The sequence below is a fragment of the Monodelphis domestica genome, chromosome 1, assembly GCF_027887165.1.
Source record: "Monodelphis domestica isolate mMonDom1 chromosome 1, mMonDom1.pri, whole genome shotgun sequence".
Lineage (NCBI taxonomy): Eukaryota > Metazoa > Chordata > Mammalia > Didelphimorphia > Didelphidae > Monodelphis > Monodelphis domestica.
Window position 1 is genome coordinate 574,898,231 of NC_077227.1, and position 17,456 is coordinate 574,915,686.

A 17,456-nucleotide genomic window follows, 5' to 3' on the forward strand; every position below is an offset into this window, starting at 1 on the left:
ATCCTCTTGAGCCCCTTCCCCATTGTGGATGAGAAGCCTCTGCAGCTTTCCAGACTGTCATTCAGGTTCTTGGATTAGACTCTATCACAAAGACCACCAAAGCTGTTATTGTCAAGTAGGTATCATCCTCTACTCCTTACTCCCCCTTATCTCCCATATCCAATTAGGTGCTAAGTCTTGTTGTTTCTACCTGTGTAGTATCTGTTGTATACACATCCTTCTCTTTGATACTGCCACCACCCATGTGGGCCCTTATCATCTGCTCTACTGAGATATATTCTTCTGGTTGGTCTCCCTACTTCAAATCTTTCCCCACTCTGTTTCATTCTTCATTCAACTATCAAATCAATCTTACTAAAAGACTGGACTCACCACATCACCGCTGATCTCTGCTCCTATCCCCCTATTCAGTAAATCCCAGTGGCTCCCCATGACCTCTAGTATATAAGATCCTCTGCTTAGCTTTCAAAGCTCTTCATAATGTGACTCTCTCCAACCTTTCCACTCTTCTTACTTATCCTCCTGCACTAAGATACTCTATGATTCAGAGCCCCTGACCTCATGATGTCTTCCAACTCCAAGCTCTTTCACTGGCAGCCTCCCATGCCTGGAACTCTCTCCTCCTCTACACCTCCTGGCTTTCCTGGATTCCTTCAAATACCAGCTAAAATCCCACCTTCTACTAAAGCCTGTCCGCCTCCCTCCCCCAAATCCCTTCAATGATAGTACCTTCCCTCTGTTAATTATATACAGTTTATCCTGCACATATCTTGTTTGTACAGAATTGCTAGTGTGTCTCTTCCATTAGACTGTGAGCTCTTTGAAGGCAAGGATTGTTTTTGCCTTTATTGTACCTCCAGTGTTTAGCATAATACCTTGCATATAGTACCTACTTAATAAAAGCTTATTCACTTGACTTGGCTTAGTATGGAGCTAGTTCTGACGGTCAGTAGTCTAGACCTAGTCCAACAATGAATTTACATTGTGTCCTGCAAGGATTTGACTCAGCTGAGCAAGAGGATGACTTGGTCCATCAACTCATTCACACCCAAATGAATTTAGTAGGTGCTGTGCAAAGGGAAAAAAAGATGCCAAAGGGTCACAACTTTTCTACTAGCCCCATATGCTTCCTATATTAAGTCCCCAGTAACTTGTGCTTCAAATTTGAGCCCTACCTCCTGAAGGACTGATTTCATGCCGAGGGTCCCTCAGTTTGAGGGATGTTTTTGTAACCTCTGTCCTTATTATTCTTTCTTGGTCAATGCTACCTAACTTCCCCCTTTTTATAAAATATTAATCGATACTGGTGGGAAAAGAACACTAGATAGAGAATTAGGAATAATAGTATTAAAATACTTTATACTTTGCAGAATTCTGAGGGAGTAGTCAACTGTCTTCTGTGATCCAAATTGCTAGTATTAGTGGGGAATGGGAGAGTAAACCCTGAAAGTGTGCTATGTCTATGTAGAAAAATTCAGGCTCCTCTACCTGACATTCAGGTTCTCCATAGGATGGTAATACCCTACCTTTTTAGATTTAATTCATATTTTTCTCCTTTATATAACATGTGTCCCACCCAACCCCCTTCTATTTCATTCTTGTAAAATGGAAATTTGAACCCTAGACTTCAATCCCCAGAAGTCATTGGTATGTCCCAGAATTCTCTATCATCTCACCTGAGTCTCCACCTGGGCGAGATCACAATTAGTATTTAACTGGCTCTCTGCCTCCCACTCACTCTCTACTAGGCCATTGCAATATCCTGTAAATAAGCTTTGAATGGATTTACCAGCCCTAGGCATGTGGTTTTCTCATTTTGTATTTCTTTATTCCTTGATTTCTAATAATCTTTAATAAACTTCATAAAATATAGTATTTCTATTACTAGAGACTAATTTAATTTTTATATTCTCCAATGAAAAACAGGTACAATCCTCTCCAGCCTATATGTCTTTGCTTACACAGCTCCCTAAGCTTGGAATTTCTTTTCTATTTCTCTTCAACAATTGAATTCCTACTCATACTTTAAAGATGAACTCACATGAACCTTCCTGCAGGAAGCCTTCCCTAATTCTGTGGATCATTGCAGCTCACTCATTTGCTGTGCATTAGAGACAGTTCAGACAGGATACTCATCTTAGAAAACCTGTGTTTAAATCCCCCCTAGGAGTTTTACCAGCAGTGTGACACTTGATAAATCATATAACATCTTTTGGTGTCTGCTTCCTCATCTATAAAACGAAGGGAGCTAGAATCATTGGCCTCCAGGGTCCCTTCTAACTCTAAATCTATGATCCTAGAGATATCTGTGCTTTGCCTTAATCTCCTTATAGTCACTCTGTAAACTCCATGATGTTAAGACCATGTCATATCTAAACTATCTCTCCAAGCACCTAGCCCAATGCTTTGCATCCCTTGGTACTTAGCATATGGCTCTTATTGTTTTACCCTGCTGGGTTGTTCAAACCTGTAATAAATTTGGTGAGTTTTGCTGTCTTTGTTTCATTACAGACCTAGCCTATAATAAAGTGGGGGTAGTTAGAACTTTAGAATGAGCTCCAACATGGGCAAATATCTTCCTTGCTTCTTGCAATCCTGTAACATTCTTCTTCCAGGGCCCATCTTTTCGTATCAGCACCTTCTCCTCTTCCTCCTCTTTTTCCTCTAAGTTTAGAGGTTGGGCACCATTTATCATGCTCTAGGGGCAAGGGGGCACACTGAGGATGGGCCGATTGCTTTCTGTTTCTTGGCTTGATTGATCCTGGATGGACAGTCCTTTGCATTATTTTCACCTATTCCCAACTGAATTTGCCTCTGGCATAAGAATTGCCAGTTAAGGTTCTGATAGAAAAATGTCCACTTTCATGGACAATCATCAAATTGAGAAGGACCTTGTATTCCATTAAGGATAACATCCAGTTTCACTATGAGAAAATCTTGTTTCCAAATGCTGAATAAAAATGGCATATTAAATGATCATTCTAGCTTGTTGGACTTGGGATATTGGACCAAGTCCAACACAATAATCTTCTGGTAAATATGGATGGATCTTGATGTACTCTTAAGTGCTGCTTGTCTGACACACTACATGTACCAACTTGACCTGGTTTCTTATTTCTTTGTCACTTCCGTTTTCCTGTTTTTGTTTGTCTGCTTGACATATAAAATGTACTTTAAAAAGCTAATGGTTAATCATACAAGGGTTTGGGAGGAAGAAAAAACAGTTGCCATTCAATTTTATAATGAAATTATCAAAAGCATCATGACAAACAGGCTAATTTTGGGAAACATGGAAAGACCTCCATGAAATTATGAAGATTGAAACATGCAAAACCTTTCTCTCTCTCTCTCTCTCTCTCTCTCTCTCTCTCTCTCTCTCTCTCTCTCTCTCTCTCTCTCTCTCTCTCTTATTCCTTCCCCTTCCTCCAAAAGGTGGGCAATATAATAAAGGCTATACAGATATTATCATACAAAAGGTATTTCCATCTTTGTCATGTTGTGAAAGAAGGAACATTGGACATTCTAGAGAAAAGTTTATGGAAGAAATAAAGGATGGTATGTTTCAATTTGCATTCAAACTCCATCTGTTCTTTCTATGGTGGTGGATATTCTTTTTTTGTCATGAGTCTCTTGAAGTTGACCTGGATCTTTCCTTTGTTGATAATAGTTAAGTCATTCACAATTGATCATTATATGTTATTGTTGTTACTGTGTACAGTGTTCTCCTGGTTCTGATCACCTGACTTTTCATCACTCAGAAATATTCTTTGGAGAATGACTTGTATATGTTTGCCTCCAGAGAAAGTATTGTGGGAAAGCACACTCAAGTTTGTAGCAGAGTCTCACCCCAAGGATGGGAGGCTCAAAATTCTGTTCAACCTAGAAATATGAAAGAATTTTATTTAAAGAAGAGGTTTTAAAATAGTATAATCATCTAGGATTGTAAAATGGCTTAAAGATTAATAGGTTAGCCTTGGGGCTGTTGGAGAAGCCCTGGGGCTTATGAAATTGCCCTCCCCCCCATGAAGTAATCCAGTAACCCTGGGACTAATGAAGTAGTCCAAGGTCTAGATCAGGGTTTGCATATTTATTGAGGGACTGGAGGGCTTATTGACTCCTATTCCAGGGAAATATCCATCTTTTCCCAGAATAGGATACCCCTGGGCATATGGGGCATTCCAGACAGAAAACCCCAGAAAATAGGCAGAGGAAAGTATCCAAATCCAAGTAGAGATGTATTCTTGGGTTGGACACATCATAGGTGTACTTGAGGACACTAAAAAGGAAATGTGTACAGGTTTGGGAGATTGCCCTTGACTTCCAGAGCCCTTAGTGTGCATGTCCCAGGTTTCTCCCCATTGCCTCACCTTTCATTATTTGTCAGTGTAACTGAATATCTTAATATTTTAAATGTTACTAACAAACTAATTAATTTTTAAAAATCACCATTCTTCATCTTTGCCTGCTGATACCCCATAACACCCCTCCTAGAAAGTAGGAACTGTTATTATCCTCATTTTAGAGATGAGGAAAACTAAAGCAGAAAAGTGGTTAAGTGCCTTGTCTTGGGTCACACAGTTGTGTTTCTGAGCTTAGATTTGAACTCGAACTTTCCTGTTTTCTGATGTGACGCCTCTTTGCCCTGGTTAAGCTATCTCTGGGGGATTGTCATCAGTTCTGGGTGATTCTTTTTAGGAAGGATAGCTATAAGCTGTAGAGTTTCTAGGAGAGGGCAACTAGAATATTCATGTTATCTGGGAATTTGTTGAAAAATGTAAAGATACAAAGAGGAAGACTTAGCTTTGACATAAGGCAAAAACTTCTTAACAAATGAAACTTTCCCAAAGTGAAAGGATTGTTTCTGGAGGTGATGGTTTCCTCCTTCTTTGAGATTTTTGAGTAAACACAAGATGGCCACTTGTGGGAATGCTGTTGAGGAATTTCTTGTTCAACAATTGACAGTGTTAGATGCCCTTCCTACTTGAAGATTCTGTAATTCAAGCCCAGCAGGTGCTCAGGAAGAGTTTGTTCGATGGAGTTGAATTAACAAGGATCCTGCATGCAAAACAATTGTTCTTCTTCATCAAAACACAATTAATCAAAACACATTAATACACTGCTGGTGGAGTTGTAAATTGATCCAACCATTCTGGAGGGCAATTTGGAACTATGCCCAAAGACTGTCTGCCCTTTGATCCAGCCATAGCACTTCTGGGTTTGTACCCCAAAGAGATAATAAGGAAAAAGACTTGTACAAGAATATTCATAGCTGCGCTCTTTGTGGTGGCAAAAAATTGGAAAATGAAGGGATGCCCTCTGATTGGGGAATGGCTGAACAAATTGTGGTATATGTTGGTGATGGAATACTATTGTGCTCAAAGGAATAATAAAGTGGAGATTCATTCCATGGAGACTGTAACGACCTCCAAGAAGTGATGCAGAGTAAAAGGAGCAGAACCAGGAAAACATTGTACACAGAAACTGATACACTGTGGTACAATTGAACTTAATGGACTTTTCAACCAACAGCAATTCAGTGACCCATGGACAATCCAGAGGAATTTATTTTGGCTTTAATAGATCACTCTCCTGTAAACATGAATAACCTGGAAATAGGTTTTGAACAATGATACATGTAAAACGCAGAGGAATTGCTTGTCAGCTTTGGGAGGGGGGAGGGAAGAGGTGTGGGGTGGGATGGGAATCATGAATCATGTAACCATGGAAAAATATTCTAAATTAAAAAAAACTGCTGCCAATTTCTTCTAATGTACATAATAATACTAAAAATAGTCAGCATTTATGTAGCACTTTTATTTGCAAGGCACTTTATGCTACCTTTAGATACATTATGGGACAGTTTGGAGTGTAGTATATAGAGTACTGGGTCACTGAACTTAAATTGAAATTTGATATCTGACACTTGCAAGCTATGTGACCCATGGCAAGTTATTTAACCTCTATTTGTCTCAGTTTCCTCATCTGTAAAATGAGAATAATAATAGCACCTTTTCCCCAAAGTTGTTGTGAGGATCAAATTAGTTAATATTTATAAGAAGTTAGCACATTCTTGGCACATAGCAGATGCTATATAAATGTTAAATATTATTATTATTAACTCATTTGATACTTATGATAAATTGTCACTTAGGCAAATCACAATTTTAATTTATTTTTTAATTTTTAAAATTAAAAACATTTTAGTTTTTCCTCAAGTACATGGAAATAAACCAATTTTCACTCTCATTTAAAAAAAAGTTTGAACCAGATTCTCTTTCCCTTCCACCCCCCCATGAGATGTCAAGCATTCTGATATAGATGTTATATGTGCAATAGTGGAATTTTTTTTTTCAAATTGGTCATTTTGTGGACGAGAACTCAAACCAAAAAAGAAAAAAATGAAGAAAGAAAGTGAAACAGTATGTCTCAGTCTGCATTCATACTTACTCAGTTTTCTCTAGAGGTGGTTGGCATTTTCCATCATGAGTTCTTGGGGGTTGTTTTAGATCAGGGTATTGCTAAGAATAGTAAAGCCATTTGTACATGTTCATCATCTAATATTGCTATGTTCAGTGTTCTCCTTGTTCTGTTCACTTCACTCTGCATCAGTTTATGTAGGTGTTTCCAGGTTTTTCTGAGATCATCCTCATCATTTCTTATTACACAATAGTATCCATCACAATCATATACCACAATTTGCTCAGTCATTCCCCAACTGATGATAGACATCCCCTCAATTTCCAATTTTTTGCCACCATGAAAAAAGCTGCTAAAATATTTTTGCCCAAATAGTTTCTTTTTCCATTTTTTTCCCCATCTTGTTGGGATACAAACCTATCAGTAGTATTGCTGAATCAAAGAGTATGAACAGTTTTAAAGTCCATTTAGGCATAGTTCCAAATCTCTCTCCAGCATTCACCTTGATTTTATTAAGCACCTACTTAGTGCCAAGTGCTGGAGATACAAAGAGAGGCAAGAATAATCCCTGAAGTCAAGAAGTTAAGAATCTAATGGGGAAGACAATATGTAAACAACTAGGTGTAAAGAAGATATATACAGGATAAAGTTGCACACAGTAGGTGCCTAATGTAATGGATGAGAGAATGGAGTCACCCACTACGTTTACTTTGAGACTCGGGAGTGAGACAGGTGGGATGGAGCCAGAAGATGGAGAGGGGAGGATAGATTGGTCCTCTCCCTCTTCCCCCAGTGAAGACAGCACAAGTTGTCTTTTTAAAGGAACAGAATATGTTCCTTCAGTGCCTGAGTTGGGTGTAGAGTCAAGGACTGAAATTGACTCTGCCTTCTTGAGGAGAAAGTATAGATTTTCTCCCCATGCTTCAGATCTCTTCCTGGGTATTATGAGGCAGGTAACTTGATCTATAAAGAATAATTCTTTTATTCTAAAGGGACATACAAAGACAGGGAAAGTAGGGTTGTTGAGTAAAGGAAGTGGAAGTGGAAGTGGAAAATAGGAGATCCCTAAGAACTAAGAACTGAACCTCCTCCCCAAATCCTGAGGGTTCAGGCTGTTTGCCTGACCCTCCTTGGTCAGTTGTGATTTCTGTCCTGACTTCTGTCTACCCAAGTTGTAGCATGAAGTTCACAGGACAACTTTAGGGGATAGAGAACGAAGTCTTCTTTGGGTGGAAGGCTTTATAATAAAGTCCCATCCACTCCTTTTATCTTCAGCTGGATCCAAGGAGTTTAGGTTTACTGAGAGGTGGTCAATGCTCAGGAGGTCTTCTTTCTCAAAGATTTCTCTTAGACCAACCACTCTTGAGGAGCTCCCAAAGAGAAGTGAAGTAACTGCTTTGGATCTTCTTAGCACTTCTGTTCCTTCCTGGAATTCTGTCTTCCTTGCTCCTCCCCTCCTTGGGTTGCTCTTTTGCATGCTGGATCTGATTTTCCTCTCTTACACTAATAAATGTTTATCAACATTTTTTATCAACAGAGGAAAAGCATTAGAGTTTAGAGATGAGAAAGGCTTCCTGTAAAAGGTAGGATTTTAGCAGGGACTTGAGGGAAGTCAGGAGGCAGAGCTGGGGGTGGGGCAGGGAGTTCCAGGCATGGAAGACAACTAGTAAAAATGTATAGTCTGGAGATGGAGGGTCTTGTTCAAGGAGCAGCCAGGAGGCTGGTATCACTGTACATGGGAGGCAGGTAGGGTGAGGTGTAAGAAGATGGGAAAGGTGGGGAAGAAAGACAGGATAATGAGGGTTTTGAAAGCTAACCAGAGGATTTTATATTTGAATCTGGAAATAATAAGAAACCAGTAGAATTTATTGAATATGGTCAGACCTGCCCATTTTATCCAAAAGATTTTTCTTCAACATGAATTCTTTTCTATGAATTAAAGTATCCTTTCCCTATGAATACTTTTTCATATAAAATCTTTCCTAGATTAGTTATTCAAAAGATATTTGTACCATTTGTACCATAAATTGTACAAAAGTAAAGATGCTCTATAAGAGAATTAATTTGGCAAGAGAATGGAGAATAGATTAGATTTGGGAAAGATTCGAGGGGAGAAGAACGAATAGAAGGCTATTATGATAGTTCAGGTTAAAAGACCTGCACCAGGGTATTTGCAGTGTCAGAGGAGAGGAAAGGGGTATTCCCTGTGAGTTAATTCTATTGTTAGCCCCATTTTACAGATGAGATAACCAATTCTGAGAGGATAAGGATTACACAACTATTAAGTGTATAAGGCAGTGTTTGAACTCAAGTCTTTAAGTCCAGTGCTATCCACTGGACCATATAATTATTTTTGACATCTGTGTTTTTTCTTCATATGAAGATGAATCTTTTTTGATCAGTGCCAGTGCTATCAAGACCTTTAGACTATTTCTTTCCATTCTAGACTTTACAGAGTTTTCACTTTTAATGTCTAGAATCATAGAAATTAGGTCTAGCCCAAACAACCAAAACATGTTTTTCCCCTATTTTTAAAGACCTCAGTATGACTTCTCTTTGTAGTCTATACTTTTGCATCATCACTCTAACAAGTGGAGAATTCTTCCTTTAATCAATACCAATCTTCTCTCTCTCTTTTTAAAATTCATGATAAATTACAAATTCATACTTTACCTCTGTGGAATAAAAGAATAAATGATTGTCATGCATCACATAATCATTCTAGAAGACATTCAATTATCTATTTGGATATGGGGAAAAAAAAATCACCCTTTCTTTCCCTTACCCTGCAAGGAAAAAAATTTCAGTTGCTGTTCAGTAGCTCCTAGACCCTGGATTACCTATCTCAGCTGTAGATCATATCTTCTATTTTGTTCGTGATAATGTCATATGGGACAGAATTAGAAGGCCGACTGAAATCTAAGTTTACATCATATGTTAAGTCCTATCTCTTTTTCATAGAAAGAAATTAAATTGGTTGGGCATGAATTATTCTTTACAGAGCCATGCTGGTTGTTATCAACTGTGGTTATAAATTGATTGTTTGACAAATTGTCCTGTGAGTAGTTTCTTCCAATCTGTCTATGTTAATTACTAAAGATGATTTGTGCTGAGACAAGGCATAAGAACAACTTATAAAGGAGTCCTCCGAAAAGAAAAGGATGTCGATGGTCACAGTAAGAAACAAAGACAAGATGCATGATACACTTCAGATTTTTTTAAGTTGTGAAGAGTCATCATTATGTGGGATAGAAGCTTGGTGGTAAGTCATGGAGAGCAATCATTCTGGAGAACAATTTGGAACGATGTTAGAAAAGTACCTAAATTGTTCATACTCTTTGATTCAATGATCTCACTACCCAAGCAAGTTGAAGATAGAGGAAAATATCCCATATATAAAAAAATATACATGTAACCAACAAAAAATGAAGTGACTGAGGAACCAAAGGTTTGATCTTCTGAACATATCAATTTATTAAGCAATGCATGTCAATTGCCCAACCAATTGGGACTAAGCCCCTTCCTCAGTTAGGGTGGACCCCAAATACAGAGAGAAACAGACTTTTATACAGTAAAAAATGATTAATCAGATAATGGCAATTAATTAAAAGGAATTGATACAACATTAGGCACTCTGATTTCTAATTAGAGGAAAGGTTAAGGACTTTTCAAATTGGGAGGGGGAAGAATGAATAGACCCAATTCCCTAAATTCAGGAAAAGAGGTGTTCCATTCTTCCTAAGAAGCTATATACAAAGGAACATGGAAACAATAATTGATTGATCAGATAAAACATATAGATTGCTTGACATGTACAATTATGAGAAAACTCTTTACACTAGTCTTAGGATCTGACTGTGTTTCTGGTCAGTATAATCTAGGTTCTAGGTCTCTAAATAGCTGGTACAGGTGGTCCAGTTTCCCAGTCATGAAAGAAAATAATGTAATAAAATTTTCTCTCAATTCCCACAATTGAATAAACTTTTCATACAAGACAAAAGTTAGACTCGATACATAATTGAATAGAAAGGGAACTAAACTAGTTCTAGATTTGAGTCACAAGATGGAGTCAGTATGTCCACTCATTTCCTACAATTAACCATTTGCTATCCTCCTAATCTTCCCCACAATTTCCTTACATGCAAAGCAAAAACAAAAATAAAGAAAAACCTGGGAAGTAGAATGTCCAATACTTGAGAAATGGCTTAATGAATCACAGCATAGGATTGAAATGAAATCTTTATGTGTTTCAGGAAACAGCAAATGTGAAGAATTTTTTTTTTATGAAGTGAAAGAACTTCACTTGTGAAGCAATTTAGGAAGACTTTTATATACTAATTCACATCAAATTAAGAAGAATCTAGAGAATAATGTATACAATGACTTCAACATTAAAAATATCAGATTCTTACCCCATCAGATATCTAATGATTCTTGATTCCAGAGACATGACAATGAAACATTTTATTTTGTTAGAGAAGAGGCAAATTATTGGTGCAAAATGAGGCATACTTTGTCATACATGGTCAGACTGTTAGTTTCTTGTGTTCAACCAATAATGTTTTTAAAAAGGAACATAAGAAAAGAAAACATTTTAAAAGAAGCATAAATAAATGGAGCTTCAAAAAAAAAGGAAGAGAAAAGGATTCCAAAAGATAAGAAAGCATTGGGTTATTGGGTAGGGTTGGGCTTTTGATTGTTGGAGAACTATTTATAGCACTAAAACCCATAGATTCACCAAATACCCCATTAAATTAGCTTATTTATTATTGCCAAGATTGTTCTTTCTCTTTGTTAAAAATCTGTCGTTGGAACCAAAGGGATCTTTCTGATCACTGTCTCCAGGGGAACTGTACTGAATACCTTCACTTCACACTAGGACAATTCACTAATTCCCCTTCCCTGGCTCTCCCCTCCCTCTGCACCTCCCAACCTCCCAACACACATAAATACTAGGGTAGGGGACTGACTGCTGAAGTAAGTATGGAAAGAAGGAAAAGGGCAAACTCAGATTTGTTGCTAGGGAGCCTCAGGTCCCCTGGTCCTCAAGCCATAACAGGAAAAGGGAGCCCATTCTGGATTTGTGAGAGATTGCTTCCAGGATATGGGGAATTGTGACTCCACACTCTTGAATTTCTGGGTCCTTCTTCACTCCACATATCAGGACATCTCAGGGATCAGGATAGCTGGAGTTGTATGAATAAGAGTAGGATCCTACCTCTGAGATCAAAGGCAAGGTGATGTCAATCATCTAAAAAACTGGAAATTTCAGACCTGGAGATTTCCAGATTGGAAGATTCAGAGAAGTAATTCCAGAGAAGAGGCACAGGAGGCGATATGGGTAAGGCAGAGTTAGCTTGTGGGTTAGGGAAAATCAAGGCTTGAAATATTACTTTTTTCCCTTTGGATTTTAACATTCCTTATTTTTGCATCCATTTTGTTTTCTTGAATACATGTCTATCTGGCCTTTGATGCTATTGTATATGTCACTGAAAACAAACAGAAGAAGACTCAAAAAGAGAGAGGGAGGAAGGGAAACTGAAGGGGAGGGGCTCAGTTTATAACCAATTGAGAGATAAGTGGCCTCAGTGAGAACAGAAGAAAATGGAGTGGTAATCAGGAAAGCAAATGGGGCTATTGGTTGCCAATGGCAGGGGAAAGGAAGGAAGGATGATGCTTACCTATTTCATTAGTGAGTGAGGACAGCTGGGGCCTAGTGGAATCAACATTAGATCTGGAGAGAAAAGACCTGAATAACTTCAAATTTCACTACAGATTAGTTTTGTGATCTTGGAGAAGTCACTGTGCCTCAGTTTCCTTTGATGAAAAATTAAAAAAATATATGCACTTCCTGCCTCACAGGGTGGTTAACAATCAAAGTAGGATAATATATGCACAACATTTTCTAAATTACAAATGTCTATATAAAAAGAGCTAATTAGGATAGCAATTCTATGCATTGTTTCCCGTCATTGAGATCTAGTCTCTCCAAATTCTTTATAAAAATAGTATTAGTAACTACCATGACATATTTATAGAGGAAGGAAAAGATTTCTGAGAATTTTGTGGGCATTCTCAGATGGAGTGGTTGTTTTAAAGAATATTTGTAGAATTTCATGGATATTTAGTCCCTAGAGGAATGAAGCTACTCGGAAGAACTATTGAGATATTCCAGGTGTTACTGGGTTTGTTTGATGATGTTCTAAGAGTAGGTTATGGAGCAGCCAGTGAGAAAGGAGGTACAGAGAGTTGGGAGAGAGGAGAATCTCTTGACAGTTTAGAATCTCAAACCTTTCTACCTCTCCATTCTTTTCCTTCAGCTGGAGTATTTAGATGGCAAAGTATCAATGTTGTTGTGGAAGCCAGAATTCCTGTCCAGGCTTCACCACTGATTAGCTTTGTGAATTTGGGAAAAGCACTTGATTCATCTGTGCCTCAGTTTCCTTATAGGTGGATATCCTACAAGCTTCCCCTCATTTTAGCCTCTCTGGGGCATTGGGAAAAGTAATAACAATACTTTAGACTTACAAGTTTTTATTTTGAGCATATATCTCTCTGAGGGAGGCAGAGCAAATTTTATTATCTCCACTGTAGGATGAAGAAAGTGAGGAAGCTAGGTGTTGCAATGGATAAAGGGCTAGACCTGAAGTTAGGCAGACCTGAGGCTCAGACACTTACAAGTTTGTGAGACCTTGTACAAGTCATTTAACATGTCTGCCTCAGTTTCCTTAATGTAAAATAGATAATAATAGCACCTATCTCATAGGATTGCTGTGAGGATCAAATTAGATATTTGTAAAGCAAATTAGTACAGTGTCTGGCACATAGTAGGTGCTTAACAGATGATTATTCTCTTTTTTTTTCTCTCTCTAGCCTTAAATGAAAAAAAAAATCCTTCTCTTCTGCCTTAGAATCGATTCTGTGTATTTTTCCAAGGCAGAGCAGTAAGGGATAGGCAATGGAGGTTAAGTGCCTTGTCGTTGATCTACTGTGCTACCTAGCTGCCCCACTCTCTACCCTTAAAAAATTACTTTAAAGGAACAAACATTTATTTTTCTCTTTATTCCTCCATTGAGAAAAGACAAAATCAAAATCCTTATAATCAATATGCATAGTTGGACAAAAAAAATTCTTGTGTTGACCCAAATTGTGCATTCATTCTGCATTTTAAGTCCATAATCTTTCTGTCAGGATGTGGTAGAATATTTCTTTATTGGTCCTGTGGAGTCCTAGATTGGTATTAAAATCAGCCATAGGTTTTAAGTTTGAGTGTGTCTTTACAATGTTGCTCTCATTGTGTACATTGTTTTCCTGGTTCTGCTCATTTCACTCAGCATTTGGTGTATAAAAGTCTTCTCAGGTTTCTCTGAAACCAAACCTTCTGTTTCCTTTCTTGTTTCATACTAGAGTCCTCTGTGTATGCAGTGCTCCAGTTCAATTGGACTCTGCTTGGTCTCCCATCTGTACCCCATTCCTATCCTGAAGCACCTGAAGTTCAGATCTCTCTTCCTGTGTTCATTCCTGCTCTCTCTTCTCTCCCTTCCTCTGGTTACTTGAATTCCTACCTACATCATGGAAGCACCCATCTTCTGGATCCATTTCTCTCTTGAACTTCACAGAACTCTTTTTTCCCCTCTCCATCTCTAATGCCCGTGCAAATAAGCAGCATGGTTTGGAGGCTACAGGGAGGACTTTGGAGTCACAAAGATCTTCCCTCCAGCTCTGCTTTTGACAAACACTAGCCGTGTGAGCCAAAGTAAGCCTCTCAGTTATCAGACTCTAAGTTACAAATGAGCTGCAGATCAGTATGAAGTAGAGGGAAATTTCTGTATTGGGGAAAGTGAGGGGAATTTCTACCCACAGTATTGCCAGCACAAAGGAAATCATACCTCTGTCCCAGATAGCACAGTGCTGGTAAAAGTTTAACAATTGGGGGCAGCTGGGTAGCTCAGTGGATTGAGAACCAGGCCTAGAGACGGGAGGTCCTAGGTTCAAATCTGGCCTCACACACTTCCCAGCTGTGTGACCCTGGGCAAGTCACTTAATTCCCATTGCCTAGCCCTTACCACTCTCTGCCTTGGAGCCAATACATAGTATTGACTCCAAGAAGGAAGGTAAGGGTTTAAAAAAAAAAGTTTAACAATCAGCTTTCCTTAAAAAAAAAAAATGGACCTACAAAAGTTTTATGTATAATCTGCATTGTTAATAGTTTTTCTGTCATTTCTTCAGTCTATATAATCAATAAAAACTTCAACTCAAATTCTGATTTATACTATTTGCTGATTTCAGATGTGTAAATGCTGTCTTTTTTTAAACCCTTAGCTTCCGACTTAGAATCAATGCTGTCTATTGGTTCGAAGGCAGAAGCAAGGGCTAAGCAATGGGTGTTAAGTGACTTGCCCAGGGTCACTCAGCTAGGGAGTATCTGAGGCCAGATTTGAACCCAGGACCTCCCATCTCTGGACCTGGCCCTCAATCCACTGAGCCACCTAGCTGTCCCCTGTAAATGCTCTTGTTGGAAATTTATTAAAAACAACAACAAACCTTTACCTTTCATCTTAGACTCAATACTGTGTATTAGTTCCAAGGCAGAAGAGCAGTAAGAGCTAGGCAGTGGAGGTTAAATGACTTGCCCAAGGTCACATAGTTAGTAAGTATCTGAGGCAAGATTTGAATCCATAACTTCCTGTCTCTAGGACTGGGCTGTCTATCCAAAGCTACCTAGTTTCCTTTTCTCACTAGAAATTTAACAATTGTTTTTCCTGTGTCTATTTGAGCTGTCTCCAGTACTTCTCTGGCCCCAAAGAAAAAAAGACATGTATAGCTTAGAGTTTTATTTATCTATGTGTATCTTCCTTCTAGACTAGGAGCTTAGTGAGAGAAGGGGACTAGATCTTATTTGGATCTCCCCTAGTACAGAGAATGGATGCTTACTAAATGTGAATTCAGGGAGTTAACAAAGGAGAGTTCTTCATCAAGTAGGTGAGTTTACTACCCACAGTAGTGTAGCCTTTGTTTGGGATTTTTAATTTTATCTTCCAATGCATGGTATGGACATGCTCCTTATGGAGAGCCTTCTCCTGGAAGCTGTCGCAGTAAATACAGGAAGAATTAGTTGCCGCCAATGGGATCCCTCTGGCTGACTTAATTGCAGTAAGTCATTGAAGCAGAATTCACTCGGTTTTTCTACCTTTCAAATTCAATGTTTTTATCTAAGACAAGGCAATATATATATATATATGTGTACATATATATATATATGTATATGTCTTTCACAACTATGAATTCTTATTGGATTTTAGTCTCATCCAGTGTACATAGGTGACTCTGCTTGGATAGCAGAATTTCTTTTCTAAAGGCAGTTCTAAGGTGAGGGGGAGCTTTTGTTTTTCCTTAATTATCATCAGAGGAGCTAAAATTCTGGCTCCTCCCAATGGGATCTGACCATCTGTACAGTAACAGCAGAGTTGGACAATTTGCTTTATTTCTTTATTTTTTTACATACACCCTTCCAGTGTCCCATATACAAAGCCTGAGACTGTAAGGAGACTAAGGTATAAAAATACTATTTACAAAAGAGGGAAGGAGGGCATCTGGTCCCACCACAGCTCCCAGATTCCTCCATCCTTGGCACCCCCCCCCCCCTTCCCTTTCAGGAAACCTTGACTTTCATCCGTTCCCTGGGAATCACTCTGATTGTAAGGAATGCATCTTCTGTTGGGAGATGCCCCAAACCCTTCAGGACCCTGGAGGGTGGGAAGGGGTATGTATGCTAGGAGTAGCTAAGGGAAATGGGAAAGGGCAAGTTAAGAAACTGGTGGCACCACAGATCCCAACTCTGGGCAGGATGCTTGCTCCCACGCTTTGTCAGTTCAGCCAGCCAGCTGCTGTTTCTGAAGGTCCAATGTAAACAATAGCTTTTAAAAAAAAAGAAGGGAGGTGGCCTATTGGTCCTCCACTGTCTCTGCCACAGGCAGAACTCCCTGTTACTCCCCACTCCCCACTCCCCACCGGGCCTCACTCCTTCTGTCCCTTCTTCCATAGAGACACCTACTTGAAGGCAGGTGGGGGAAGAGGGGAGAAGAATTACTAATGGCAGGGACTGCCTCTGATCCCTTCCTCCCATTCCTTGCTTCTGCTCTCCTTCTCTATGCGTATCAAGGGAAAGGGAGGAGGGTCTAATTAAGAAATGCCTGCCTGGATGGGGTAAGTGATTTGCCCAGTCCTGGCCACCCTGAAGTGTAATGGGATTTGATTTTCCTGATAGTGCCTGGTCCTTTTTGCTCAGACCCAAACCTTTCATTGTATCAGAAGATGCCTAATTCCTCTATAGCAAAGAACAAAGCAGAAGATCTGGCATCACAACCCAGCAGCTCTGAACTCTGAGTGATACCAACAAGGTAGAGAAACAGAGGAGATGTCAAGAGTGCTCGAGGAGGAAGGGAGAAGAAGGAGACTCTGGACTTTGCCTCCTCTTAAGGAAGGGCAAGGACCAGCTTGCCCCTTTACTTTCCAGGTGAAGGGTCAGCCCCCAAGGGGCACCTGTCACACTGGAGGCCATGCAGTTTAACAGTGGACCAGGCAGGCACTTGGCATTTAGGTGTCTGAGTCCTGGAGAAAAGACGGTTTTCAGACCAGTTCATCCAGGAGGGTGCCAATGCTCTGAGTAGCCTCAGGGGGGCCAGAGATGGGTTTATTGCACATGGGACAGACACAACGGACTTCCAGCCACTTCACCAGACACCTGCAAGGAGAGGACACAGGATTCTTTTACTGCTTAGCTTAGGGACTTCTAAGCTCACCCCAACATGCCTCTTTTCTATTATCACCCTCCTCACTACCTGGCCCAGCCTTCCAGCATTGTTCTGCAAAAGACCCAGCAAAATAGCATTAATTATTGTTATTTATGAACATTTCTTTTGTCTTTTAAGGTTTCCAAAGTACTTTCCCCACAAGGGATCTTTGAAGTAAGTAGTTCCTGGATTATACCTATTACCCAGAATGCAAATATTTATTTGACTTGCTGAGGGTTACGTAGT

The 17,456-nt window shown here is 39.3% G+C and overlaps 1 protein-coding gene and 1 long non-coding RNA gene across 3 annotated transcripts in view; one reads left to right on the forward strand and one right to left on the reverse strand.

Moving 5' to 3' along the window:
- The window catches only part of LOC103098950 (uncharacterized), an 18,677-nt gene continuing 1,221 nt past the window's right edge, over positions 1-17,456 (forward strand). The window contains exons 1-2 of the long non-coding RNA XR_008915542.1: positions 1-115; positions 17,349-17,384. This is a non-coding gene — a long non-coding RNA (uncharacterized LOC103098950). The remainder of the gene's footprint in view (positions 116-17,348; positions 17,385-17,456) is intronic.
- Positions 15,893-17,456, reverse strand: part of RNF122 (ring finger protein 122) — a 15,471-nt gene continuing 13,907 nt past the window's right edge. For both annotated transcript variants that reach the window (XM_001381773.5, XM_007476323.3), the window contains exon 6: positions 15,893-17,161. In XM_001381773.5, coding sequence (XP_001381810.3) covers positions 17,047-17,161 — 115 coding nt within the window. In that variant the 3' untranslated portion in view covers positions 15,893-17,046. The remainder of the gene's footprint in view (positions 17,162-17,456) is intronic.